Raw genomic sequence first — 13666 nt, 5'->3', positions numbered from 1 at the left:
TCATATCCCCCCTTATATATTATACATGGAGATCATATCCCCCCTTATGTATTATACATGGTGATCATATCCCCCCTTTATGTATTATACATGGAGATCATATCCCCCCTTATGTATTATACATGGTGATCATATCCCCCCTTATGTATTATACATGGAGATCATATCCCCCCTTATGTATTATACATGGTGATCATATCCCCCCTTATGTATTATACATGGAGATCATATCCCCCCTTATGTATTATACATGGAGATCATATCCCCCTTATGTATTATACATGGTGATCATATCCCCCCTTATGTATTATACATGGAGATCATATCCCCCCTTATGTATTATACATGGAGATCATACCCCCCCTTATGTATTATACATGGAGATCATATCCCCCCTTATGTATTATACATGGAGATCATATCCCCCCTTATGTATTATACATGGTGATCATATCCCCCCTTATGTATTATACATGGAGATCATATCCCCCTTATGTTCCTCTAATCTCTCCTCATAGCTGAGCTCCTCCATGCCTCTTATCAGTTTGGTTGCCCTTCTCTGTACTTCCTCCAGTTCCCCAATGTTCTTTTTGTGAATTGGTACCCAAAACTGAACTGCATATTCCAGATGAGGTCTTACTAATGATTTGTACCGGGGGAAATGATATCTCTCTCTCTGGAGTCTATACCTCTTCTAATACAAGAGAGGATTTTGCTCGCTTTAGAAACCACAAATTTGTGATAATGGCAGAGTATTTTATTTAGATAAGTCTATATAATTTTCATGGAAGAGCAGTCATCTTGTACAGTTCATAGAGTACGTCATCATTTACAATTCCCTTTTTTAGCATATATTATGGAAAAGGTATATTACAATAAGGTATATTCTCTTTTCACCAATCATTGCAGCACTGCAGTCCACATTCAGGGGAGATTTACTAAAACTGGAGCTCTCAGAATCTGGTGCAGCTGTACATGGGAGCCAATCAGATTCTAGCTTCAGCTTGTTCAATTAAGCTTTGGCAATAAAATCTGGAAGCTGATTGGTTTCTATGCAGAGTTGCACCAGATTCTGCACACTCCACTTTTAGTAAATAACCCCCACGGTGTGTTGCACTTTCTTTAGCCAAAAGGAAACCCCCCTCTACCATGAAAGGACCAGTTGGTTGTGCTTGCCTCTCTGGCCAAATGTTCCAAGTTTTCTACTGATACAAAGTGACCTTCTTTTCCATTTAAAAAAGTTGACAGGTTTGCAAGTTCAAAAGCCATCCTTAAAAATGAAATGGTTTGCCAAGGGATAACCTTGTTCTTCCTCGATGGGTTGAGCATTCTGTGTTCCTGCATGGTCCTGCCCCACGAAGGGTGTTTTCAGTAGTCCTGGAAAGGCACTTGAGGCCAAATGCTTGGACATAATAAAATCCATTGTCTTCGGCAGTGTGTGCTCAAACCAGCACCCTACATGAGAAAAAGTCCATGTGCATTCTACATTTGGGGTGTATTCAAGTGCATTTTCCCATCTAACGGGGCCTCTGGTTAGAATGAATCTGGACACACTAAATGTAGTAAACTTCTGGTTCTGAGTCTCTGTGGAGGGTAGAAGTGCCTTGTAAATGATCGATGGTGGCTTTACGAAGGATTTGCCAGCCCCGACTCGATCTTCTCATAGCTTGGGGATTTTGATCCTCCCCACTCTTCTTGCTGCTGCTTCTGGTAGAATTATCCTTGATGGCCTCAGTCTCTGACGATACACTGCCCTGTATAGGAAGGGTCTCCAAATTCCGCTCTTCCTGGGAGTTCTTCACACTAAAAGAAAAATCAAATGACAGGATGGCTAGATAACAGTGGAAATACATATAAACCAAAGAATTGTAAAATAAAACTCCCACTCTTGAGAGCTACTAACACTGAGGTACTATGGAGGAGATTTACTAAAACTGGAGCATTCAGAATCTGGTGTAGCTGTGCAAGGTAGCCAATCAGCTCCTAACTTCAGCTTGTTCAATTAGGTTTTGGCAATAAAAGCTGGAATCTGATTGGTTTCTATGCAGAGTTAAACCAGATCTTGCACTCTCCAGTTTTAGTACATAACCCCCTATGTGTTAGCGCGGGGGGGGGTCATCATTCTGTAGACTAGGTGACACTGCACCAATTCTTTCTTGTCTTTGGACTACTAGGCAGCATCACCACAGCTCTTACACCAACCCTGCACTTACCTCCTGTAAGTCCAGCCAGGTATTTTCTTCTGCTGTCCACAAGCCTACAGCAGGTTTTCTCAGCCTCCTTTACCGCAGAGGAACTCTTACAATAATTTTTAGGTCTTGGTTACAACATTAGGGTCGGGTCTTATATCGCTTGAGACGTTACAAACACTTTTCGATATCCCACTTTGTGAATACTATCGTTATCGGCAAGTAAGACATTTTTTCAACTCACATTTTGGTTTGATACCTTCGTCCCCGATTACGTTTTTCGAACGTATAAGCCGTGCCTCTCCTAGAGGTAGGGGTCTTATCTCAGATTTGTACCGTCTTTTTTGGCATCTATCTTTCTCTCACTCCCTTTATATAGACAGAAATGGGAAGTTGATAGTGGTGTCACCTTCTCAATGGAGGATTGGGACTCCATGGTAGATGACAAACGTAAGAGCTCAAGGTCCCTATCTGTCCGTGAGATGGCCCTTAAAGTATTAACCCGCTGGTATTATACCCCCTCTAGACTGCACATCATGTTCCCAGAGACATCCCATCTTTGCTTCCGGGGTTGTGGCCTAACTGGCACCCTTGTACATACATTTTGGGCCTGTCCAGGCCTTTCACTGATATGAAGTAAGATCTCTGCTGTGGCTGATGCCCCGGTGCAGTTGTCTATGCAGACTTGCCTACTGGGAGCCCATATCCTGGGAATACGGACTGAGGATATGAGGCTGATTCACACCATCTGTGTCTCAGCCCTATGGGCCATTGCCCTTCACTGGAAATGACCTACGGTACCACTGGCCTCAATTTCACGAAGAATCGATGCGGTGATGCTCATGGAACGTATTCACTTTATGTTACTGGATAGGATGCACTTATTTGATAAAAAATGGGATGTTTGGAAAACTCATAGACATTTACTGTCTGACCAATGCTTATTCATGCTTTAATTGATGGTGTGTTTTTGTTGGTGGCGTTATTGCTCTGCCTACTTCCCTGCCTACCTTGCTCATGTACTTAACTTTTATGTTCTACATAACTCTACTTATTTCAAATGAATATTACAGATGTGCCTTCTGTTGTATGTTATACTTTATGCTGTGAAGCTGTCTTTGCAGCCTATTTCTTGATAAATAAAAACATTAGGGTCATTGGGTCATGCCGCTGGTTTTGCCAAGTAGTCTTGGTCTTAGAACTATGCAGGTACCCAGATCAACTTGATTTTGTTCCGGGAGCAGGACAGGAAGTCCTTGTAGTGCTGCAGAACACAGCGCTGTATACTGTATGTAGCTGAGGCATCATGCAGTTCATACAGCGCTGACAGCCGCTGCATGTGTTAATGAAGGGAATAGTTTGTCTGGATCGGCTTGGTCTAAACAAGCTACCATATTTTTTGCTCCATAAGACGCACCTAGGTTGTAGAGAAGGAAAACAAGAAAAAAAATATTCTGAACCAATGGACTGCAGACATAGTACAGGAAATGACCAGAGACTGCGGACATAGTACAGGGAATGACCAGAGACTGCGGACACAGTACAGGAGATGACCAGAGACTGCGGACACAGTACAGGGGATGACCAGAGACTGCGGACACAGTACAGGGGATGACCAGAGACTGCGGACACAGTACAGGGGATGACCAGAGACTGCGGGCACGGTACAGGAGATGACCAGAGACTGCGGACACAGTACAGGGAATGACCAGAGACTGCGGACACAGTACAGGAGATGACCAGAGACTGCAGACACAGTACAGGAGATGACCAGAGACTGCAGACACAGTACAGGAGATGACCAGAGACTGCAGACACAGTACAGGAGATGACCAGAGACTGCGGACAGTACAGGGAATGACCAGAGACTGCGGACACAGTACAGGAGATGACCAGAGACTGCGGACACAGTACAGGGGATGACCAGAGACTGCGGACACAGTACAGGAGATGACCAGAGACTGCGGACACGGTACAGGGGATGACCAGAGACTGCGGACACGGTACAGGGGATGACCAGAGACTGCGGACACGGTACAGGAGATGACCAGAGACTGCGGACACAGTACAGGAGATGACCAGAGACTGCAGACACAGTACAGGAGATGACCAGAGACTGCAGACACAGTACAGGAGATGACCAGAGACTGCAGACACAGTACAGGAGATGACCAGAGACTGCGGACAGTACAGGGAATGACCAGAGACTGCGGACACAGTACAGGAGATGACCAGAGACTGCGGACACAGTACAGGGGATGACCAGAGACTGCGGACACAGTACAGGAGATGACCAGAGACTGCGGACACGGTACAGGGGATGACCAGAGACTGCGGACACGGTACAGGAGATGACCAGAGACTGCGGACACGGTACAGGAGATGACCAGAGACTGCGGACACGGTACAGGAGATGACCAGAGACTGCGGACACGGTACAGGAGATGACCAGAGACTGCGGACACGGTACAGGAGATGACCACAGACTGCGGACAGTACAGGAGATGACCAGAGACTGCGGACACAGTACAGGGGATGACCAGAGACTGCGGACACAGTACAGGAGATGACCAGAGACTGCTGACACAGTACAGGAGATGACCAGAGACTGCGGACACGGTACAGGAGATGACCACAGACTGCGGACAGTACAGGAGATGACCAGAGACTGCGGACACAGTACAGGGGATGACCAGAGACTGCGGGGACAGTACAGGGGATGACCAGAGACTGCGGGGACAGTACAGGGGATGACCAGAGACTGCGGACACAGTACAGGGGATGACCAGAGACTGCGGACACAGTACAGGGGATGACCAGAGACTGCGGACACAGTACAGGGGATGACCAGAGACTGCGGACACAGTACAGGGGATGACCAGAGACTGCGGACACAGTACAGGGGATGACCAGAGACTGCGGACACAGTACAGGAGATGACCAGAGACTGCGGACGTAGTACAGGAGATAACCACAGACTGCGGACAGTACAGGAGATGACCAGAGACTGCGGACACAGTACAGGGGATGATCAGAGACTGCGGACACAGTACAGGGGATGATCAGAGACTGCGGACACAGTACAGGGGAAGACCAAAGACTGCGGACACAGTACAGGGAATGATCAGAGACTGCGGACACAGTACAGGGGATGACCAGAGACTGCGGACACAGTACAGGGGATGACCAGAGACTGCGGACACGGTGCAGGAGATGACCAGAGACTGCGGACACGGTACAGGAGATGACCAGAGACTGCGGACACGGTACAGGAGATGACCAGAGACTGCGGACACGGTACAGGAGATGACCAGAGACTGCGGACACGGTACAGGAGATGACCAGAGACTGCGGACACGGTACAGGAGATGGCCAGAGACTGCGGACACGGTACGGGAGATGGCCAGAGACTGCGGACACGGTACGGGAGATGGCCAGAGACTGCGGACACGGTACGGGAGATGGCCAGAGACTGCGGACACGGTACGGGAGATGGCCAGAGACTGCGGACACGGTACGGGAGATGACCAGAGACTGCGGACACGGTACGGGGGATGACCAGAGACTGCGGACACGGTACGGGGGATGACCAGAGACTGCGAACACGGTACGGGAGATGACCAGAAACTGCGGACACGGTACGGGAGATGACCAGAGACTGCGGACACGGTACGGGAGATGACCAGAGACTGCAGACACGGTACGGGAGATGATCAGAGACTGCGGACACGGTACGGGAGATGACCAGAGACTGCGGACACGGTACGGGAGATGACCAGAGACTGCGGACACGGTACATGAGATGACCAGAGACTGTGGACACGGTACAGGAGATGACCAGAGACTGCGGACATAGTACTGGAGATGACCAGAGACTGCGAACATAGTACTGGAGATGACCAGAGACTGCGGACATAGTACAGGGGATGACCAAACACTGCAGACCTTTGGGGAGCAGAGGGGGGGGAGGGGGGAACCCGAATTTGACAGGTACCAGCTACCACTTCCATGGAGTTGCCCTCATTCCCCGTCGTCTGGGACACGTGACAGGTCCCAGAAGACTGCCGGACCATTCACAAAGCGCAACGCTTCTTGTGCATGCGCAGTGGGCACCCGGCTGTGAAGCCGCAAGCTGTTACAGCTGGGTGCCCACACTAAAGATGCCGGCGCCAGGGAGAGAAGACGGTGAGAACAGCGCTGGACTGAGGAACAGGTAGGACTGAGGAGCACAGAAGAGCCAAGCGGCTGGCCCGGTATTCTAACATGGCGGCTGTGAAAATTCCGGACCAGCCGCTCTATGTTCGCTCCATAAAATGCACAGACATTTTCTCCCGTTTTTGGGGGGGAAAAGCGCATCTTATGGAGCGAAAAATATGGTATTTAAAAGTCACTAAAGAGCCATCCACACATAAACTGACAGCTGCTGGACAGCAAACTGGAGCGGTTTACTGTCTGGTGGCTGTCTGTTCCAGCTGCAGTGAGGCGGCGGTATGGGGCGAGTGTAGTGAGCGATGTGATGGCTTTAACGGAAGATTCACCTTAACATCTGATGGCTGCAGACAAATAAAAAATCAAAACAAGATAAATATATGTAAAATGAAATAAAATGTATACATTTACCTAAAATACCAGCGGTCCCCAAGCCCGTATTCAGATCCACAAACACCGAGACGAGGTATAAAGTACTGAGGAAGTTTACTCTCCAGCATCACTGTGGTTGCAGCAAGCTGTGTGTTAGAAATAAATATACCAGTTAGTAAAGGTGTTACAAAACGTAAACTAAACCGGAGCCCCACCAAATTTGTCGTCCCCCCCCCTCCTCCCTGTAGTCTTCTGGGACACGTGACAGGTCCCAGAAGACTACAGGACCATTCAGAAACCGCAGCGCTTCTCGCACATGTGCAGTGGGCACCCAGTGTGAAGCCGCAAGCTGTCACAGCCGAGTACCCACACTGAAGATGCAAAAAGACAAAGAGGGCGCACAGGCCTAGTGCATTACCTTTCAAATTTGGTTTATTGTATAAAATGTGATCTACTCACAAAAGAATAAAAGTCAAAGGCACATCATAAGAAATACAGCAAGGTCCAATCTCCCTGGAAGGTGTCTGGTCGGGGACTATAGACCTCCAAATAACTGACGCGTTTCGAGGCAATGCCTCTTCCTCAGAGCCACTACCAACATGTGTTTCTTATGATTTGCCTTTGACTTTTATTCTTTTGTGAGTCTTATCGTCAAAGCTTAATTGAACAAGCTGAAGTTCAAAGCTGATTGGCTACCATGCTCAATTGCAGCAGATTCTGAGTGCACCAGTTTTAGTAAATCTCCCCCATAATGTCTTCTTTTCAACTGACCTGGGCCCTCCACAGCTCATCTCGTTCCTGCGCCAACCTCCAGTGTGTATCCCCCATCATGGCAATTAATAGGTTTAGCATCATGACGTTGGAGATTAAGGTGAATGGGAAATAAATCACACCATACATGACTGGGAGGTCTACGGCGTAGTTGGCTGGTGAGTTGATGACGTTGATGAAGAGTTGGTACGTGCTGTAAAGTGACATAGGATAGCTGTAAAACACCCCCAACTGTCTTGGATCCTCTGTCTGGAATGCTATGTACAATGCTATAATGAAAACAAGAATATGACTGTTAATTGAACAATACAAGGGACATTGTGAGTCCCATACAACCCCCAAATCAAGAGCTCTTTTTGGTAAACCATCCTTCCTTCATTGATGTCCTCTTGCCTCTCCTTTACCCGAAGCAAAGATGACTTCCTGCACCTTCCAGTGTGAAGCCTTCCTTCCCCTATGATGGTGCCTCAAATATATATTCCACATTTTCTATTTCCTTCAAAACACATGCTATTCTATAGGTTAAAATCCCATCTATGCTCACATGGATCTACTATATATCAGGGTGGATTTGATTTAAATCACGATTTAAATCACGATTTAAATCACTAGTCAGTAAGGCTGGATGTAAATCCTAGTTTTCTACATAAAGACTAATTCTTGCTGGTATAACTTTAATATACAAGTAGATGAAGATTTTTAGAATAACAACTTTTCATATTAGTTTTTTTATCCCCAGTTTAATAGGTTAATCATTCATATTTGGACAACTTTTCTGTTGTATTTAGGAAGGAGAAAAATAATCATTACCTTAATAATAACAATTTAAATAGATTTATTCATCTGAAACAATAACATTCCAGCATATGGTATTTGCTTAAACATCCATGTTTGGTAACTAATTTGGCTAAACAAAATATATATATTTTAAGAAACTTAGACTGTCAGCCCCTTCCTCCTCACACTTAGCTTCACTTTCTTCTTGTCCAGATCTATTCCACTCCAAACAATCAGAAAAATATTGTTTCTATTCTATTCACTGAACTTCTTGAACCTTAGCACTGAAGGGGTTGATTCTGTATTCATAGGTTTGTAGAAGTTAGGATGAAGGTCTTTTTCTTAACTCTGTTCATGTTATAACATTTTTGCTGTGAAGAAGAGGCCTGTGATCTCCGCTGAGTCACATTCAGTTTTGAGAACTGCAAAAGTAAACCAAACATCTGTGATAATATCTTGTAGGCAGAGAAACTGCCCAATAATCTTACAAAAACCTCTGGAAGAGCCTGACATTGTGAATGGAGTCATGGAATTTATTTACCAAAAAAATTAAACATATACAGCCTTATTCTACATAATTAAAAAACTAATCTTTATTTCATGATGGAATAACCTTTGGATGGTAATATATTTTCCTCAAAAAGCATTTTATTTAAAAAAAATCCGATTTAAATCAAAAAAATCCGATTTAAATAAAAAAAAATCAGATTTTTTTAAAAAATCATTTATTTTTATCCACCCTGCTATACATGTCCTTTAGTAACTGCCCACTCCACCCCTAATACCTTTCTGGTCTGCAATCCCATCTCCCATCTGCACCATCACAGTCATGCTACTACCCTGTAGACTACTGTCTACCATACCTGAACCTATCCTGCTCGACCCCCTTGCTGCCCACCTCCCAGTGGGTAGGTGCAGCGTGGTGGAGCATTGTAACTACACAGAGTCCAGTTGCAGATAATAACTTGTATTGAAAGAATGGCCCAACTTTACAAACAGCCCAGCGGGAGAGCACCATGCCAAGAAACACTCACAGCCCTTTATATTATTATTTATGTTTTTTTTAAAACATACTTTCACCTTAGCAGTACAGTGTCACCATGATGACACTGTACTACTTGTGGGGGGTGATGAAGATTTTTTTTTTTTTTTTTTTTTTTTTAACACTGATTGCTTTTACACCCATAAAGGCTGTAAAAGCAACAATTTCTCCTTCTCTCTGGTTGCATTCTTGCAGCCATTGAGAAATACTGTGTGAGCTGTGATTTGTCACATGGTACAAGGCTGCTGTGAATTCTAATGGCACGCCGCCTGCACTGGAAATCGTAACTGCACTGGGAACCGAGGTTCCCGTGCGGGCTGCGGTTTCCAAAGACGCAAAACGCGGCCCACTCATATATGTAAACCAGGGCTTAGTCAGGATTTGTGGAACAAATTTATAACCTGTGCCGAAGCCGATAATGACCACTAGCATGAGCCAGCAAAATCTCAGGAGGTCACCAAATATGATCTGAAAAGAAAAACAAAATGCACTTGTTAGGTGACTCCATTACAGAAACATCTGATAGAACCGAAAGACACACATAGGGGTTGATTTACTAAAACTGGAGAGTGCAGAATCTGATGCAGCTGTACATGGGAGCCAATCAGCTTCTAACTCTAGCTTGTTCAATTGAGCATTGGCTGGAAAAAACTGGAAGCTGGTTGGTTTCTGTGTAGATCTGCACCAGATTTTTCACCCTCCAGTTTTAGTAAATCAACCCCATAGTTATCATGTTCTATACCAAAGTGGTAGTCCAGCCAGGTCAGAGCAAACGCCCCACAATGAGGGAAATCTCAAAATCCGATACTCTTCACAGGACTGATGTTCCCATCAAAAGATAATGACTACATGAGGCTTACTTATGTCCCGGATGAAGAGTGATAATTGAAACGCGTCGGGCAGCTTCAATATACCAGACTATCAGGATTGCTGGATATGAACTCAAGAGAACCTCTTTAGGGTTTCCTTTTTTTTTCAACTTTCTTGATATCTTGATATGTCTGCGTGGGTTTCCTCTGGGTACACCGGTTTCCTCCCACATGCCAAAGAAATGCTGGTAGGTTCATTGGCCCCTGCCTAAATTGTCCCTAGTATGGGTATGTATGAATGTGAGTTAGGGACCTTAGGTTGTTCGCCCCATGAGGGTTAGGGACTGATGTGATGTACAATATATATGTAAAGCGCTGCGTAAATTGAAGGTGCTATATAAGTACCTGCAATAAAAAATAAATATGGGAGACCTCAAGTGTGGCCCTCTACATCACCCAAGGGCCGCACATTAAATTTAATGTAAGTGATAAAGGAAACAGGATACAGACTATGGGCACAATACAGGAGATGGTCAGAGACTGCAGGCATCATACAGGACATGGTCAAGGACTGCAGATATGGCACAAGAGATGGTCAAAAACTGCAGACATAATGCAAGAGATGGTCAGAGACTGCAGGCATAATACAGGAGATGGTCAGAGACTGCAGGCATGATACAAGAGATGGTCAGAGACTGCAGACATGATACAGGAGCTGGTCAGAGACTGCAGACATGATACAGGATATGGCCAGAGACTGCAGATATGATACAGGAGATGGTCAGAGACTGCAGATATGATACAGAAGATGGTCAGAGACTGCGGACATGATACAGGAGATGGTCAGAGCCTGCAGACATGATACAGGAGATGGCCAAAGACTGCAGACACGATACAAGAGACGGTCAGAGACTGCAGACATGATGCAAGAAATGGTCAGAGACTGCAGACATGATAAAGGTGATGGTTAGACACTGCAGACATGATACAGGTGATATTCAGAGACTGCAGACATGATACAGGTGATGGTCAGAGACGGCAGACATGCTACAGGAGATGGTCAGAGATTGCAGATATGATACAGGAGATGGCCAGAGACTGCAGATATGATACTAGATATGGTCAGAGACCATGAACATGCTATACAAGTTGTTGTTGAATGGGAAAATGCTTCACAAAACAGTCCTAGACTGGAAACATATTACATGGAACTAATATTATTATTATACAGGATTTTATGGTGCCAAAAATTTGCTCAGCGCTTTACAATATAACGGGAGACAATACAGCAACAATACAGTTCAATACAAGAGGGTTAGGAGGACCTGATCCTGGGAGCTTACAATCTAAGAGATCAATGCTATAACAGGTCAATAGGGAAACATAGATCAGTGTCTGCAGGGGCCACAAACAATGTGCCTAAAGGCCACAGGTTGGGCACCAGGGGTCTAAGCCTACAATATACATATTGATGAATATCGCCAAAATCCGCACGTTCCTAACCCCAGAAACCACTAAACAGCTCATCCACTCCCTCATCATATCACGACTCGACTACTGTAACTCCCTCCTCACTGGCCTGCCTCGCCGCTGGCTATCCCCGCTTCAGTCGATCCTGAATACGGCTGCCAGACTCATTCACCTTTCCAACCGCTCCATCTCCGCCACCCCCCTCTGCCAATCCCTCCACTGGCCTCCACTCAGTGTCCTCCACCCCCCTCTGCCAATCCCTCCACTGGCCTCCACTCAGTGTCCTCCACCCCCCTCTGCCAATCCCTCCACTGGCTTCCGATTGCGCAACGGATCAAATTCAAAATCCTAACACTGACATACAAAGCTGTCCACCATACTGCCCCGAACTACATCACTGACCTAATATCCAAGTACCACCCAACACGCACACTCCGCTCCTCACAAGACCTCCTTCTCTCTAGTTCCCTGGTCTCCTCCTCCCATGCCCGCCTCCAGGACTTCGTCAGGGTGTCACCCATCCTCTGGAACTCCCTGCCCCAACCCATCAGATTATCACCTACTCTCCTCTCCTTTAGGCACACCCTGAAAACCCATCTCTTCAGGAAAGCCTACCCCACCCCCTGCTAACCTGCCGACCTCCTCCACTCTTCCTACCACTCCATCCCCCACAGCTATCTCCTCCTGTACCACTATCCCCTCCCTCCTAGATTGTAAGCTCCAAGGAGCAGGGCCCTCAATCCCCTCATGTTTTGCATTGTATTGGTATTGTTCTGTCACATGTTCTGTCCCCCTTTGTAATGTACAGCGCTGAGCGAACTATTGGCGCTTTATAAATACTGTATAATAATAATAATAATAATAATAATCTTTCTTCATTGTAATAAATTGTTTTTATACATATCGCTGTTTTTGGACTTTATCTGGTGCCAATAAAGTCCCGCACACCCACGACAACTTCTGAGGGGTACTTACCTTGCGTACCATGATAGTGAAGGGTCCCAACATCTCAAACCCTCGAGCGAAATACAAAACATACCACCATCCGAACACCAGGGCCAGGGACATGGGAATCACCTCTCCTCCTGAGTTGGTCAGTCTGAGGGCAAGCGTTAGGAGGACCGAGCAACTGAAGAAAACCCTGTAATGGCAGAATGATTGAGCAAAAACAAACATTATGGCAATAGGTCAGAAACATAGGAAGCTTTATCTTAAACAAATGGCGCCCCAACACTTTAAACAGCAACTCCACTTTTGTTGAGAAAAAACCTTCCCCTCAGGGTGATCTGTGTGCATGGAAGGGATTATAACAACCTTTGTTGCAGATCCCTACCTTTCGTTGTTCTGAAGAAATAGCTGTTTGTTTGTCTGTGTCCATGTGAAAAGTGAATGTGAGTGACTTATATAATTATCAGCTGCTGTACTTGCAGGGCTCTAATGAGGAAATTGGCAGGATCTGCAACCCTATAATGATTCCCCTTTGGGAGTATCTCACCAAAAATTAAATTTTTGTTGCAGGGGATGCCAAAACTGACTTGATTCTTCTGCAAAAATCAGTGAGCCAATCACACAAGCACGTAATGACATTTCTAGGGGGGGGTGGGGGGCTTTGTACACCATCCGTGTACAGAATGCCTCCAGATTGCCAGATTGTATTTTTATAGCACTGCAGCTTGAAATGGAAAGGTCATTTTAATATCATTCAATTACAATATGACTTGTGTTGCAATTGTATATGCTATATTTTTTTTTTATTATTATTTGACTTTTTTTTTTTCAATGAAAGTAGAATTACCCTTTAAAATGACAAAAAAGCTGTAATATTCCTCCTTGCTGGCTCTGCCCTCTGCAGGGATTTCTTTCTGCCACTAGATGTCCTTAAGACCCTTTCACATGGTTATGTTTTTCCTGTGTTTTTACCTTCCATGAAAAAATTTTCCCTTTAAATTCTATGGGACACTTCACACCCTGCTCTGCGGGGGCGGTTTGGTGCATTTTGAAAAGTCCTGCATGCTGCATCTTTGGTT

At 45.5% G+C, this 13666-nt stretch overlaps 1 protein-coding gene across 1 annotated transcript in view; it reads right to left on the bottom strand.

Annotated features, from left to right (window-relative positions):
- Positions 1 to 735: 735 nt before the first annotated feature.
- LOC149435309 (transient receptor potential cation channel subfamily V member 6-like) overlaps positions 736 to 13666 on the bottom strand; it is a 68256-nt gene continuing 55325 nt past the window's right edge. Inside the window, exons 12-16 of the mRNA XM_089662804.1 lie at positions 12615 to 12780; positions 9762 to 9828; positions 7542 to 7810; positions 6810 to 6916; positions 736 to 1803 (exon numbers count right to left, since the gene is read on the bottom strand). Coding sequence (XP_089518930.1) covers positions 1554 to 1803; positions 6810 to 6916; positions 7542 to 7810; positions 9762 to 9828; positions 12615 to 12780 — 859 coding nt within the window. The 3' untranslated portion in view covers positions 736 to 1553. The remainder of the gene's footprint in view (positions 1804 to 6809; positions 6917 to 7541; positions 7811 to 9761; positions 9829 to 12614; positions 12781 to 13666) is intronic.

This window comes from Staurois parvus, unplaced genomic scaffold (assembly GCF_062004578.1).
Source record: "Staurois parvus isolate SC_StPar_1 unplaced genomic scaffold, SC_StPar_1.0 ptg001551l, whole genome shotgun sequence".
Classification (NCBI taxonomy): Eukaryota; Metazoa; Chordata; class Amphibia; order Anura; family Ranidae; genus Staurois; species Staurois parvus.
Note: the sequence above shows the minus strand (reverse complement) of the source record. Positions and strands in the feature narration are given on the sequence as shown.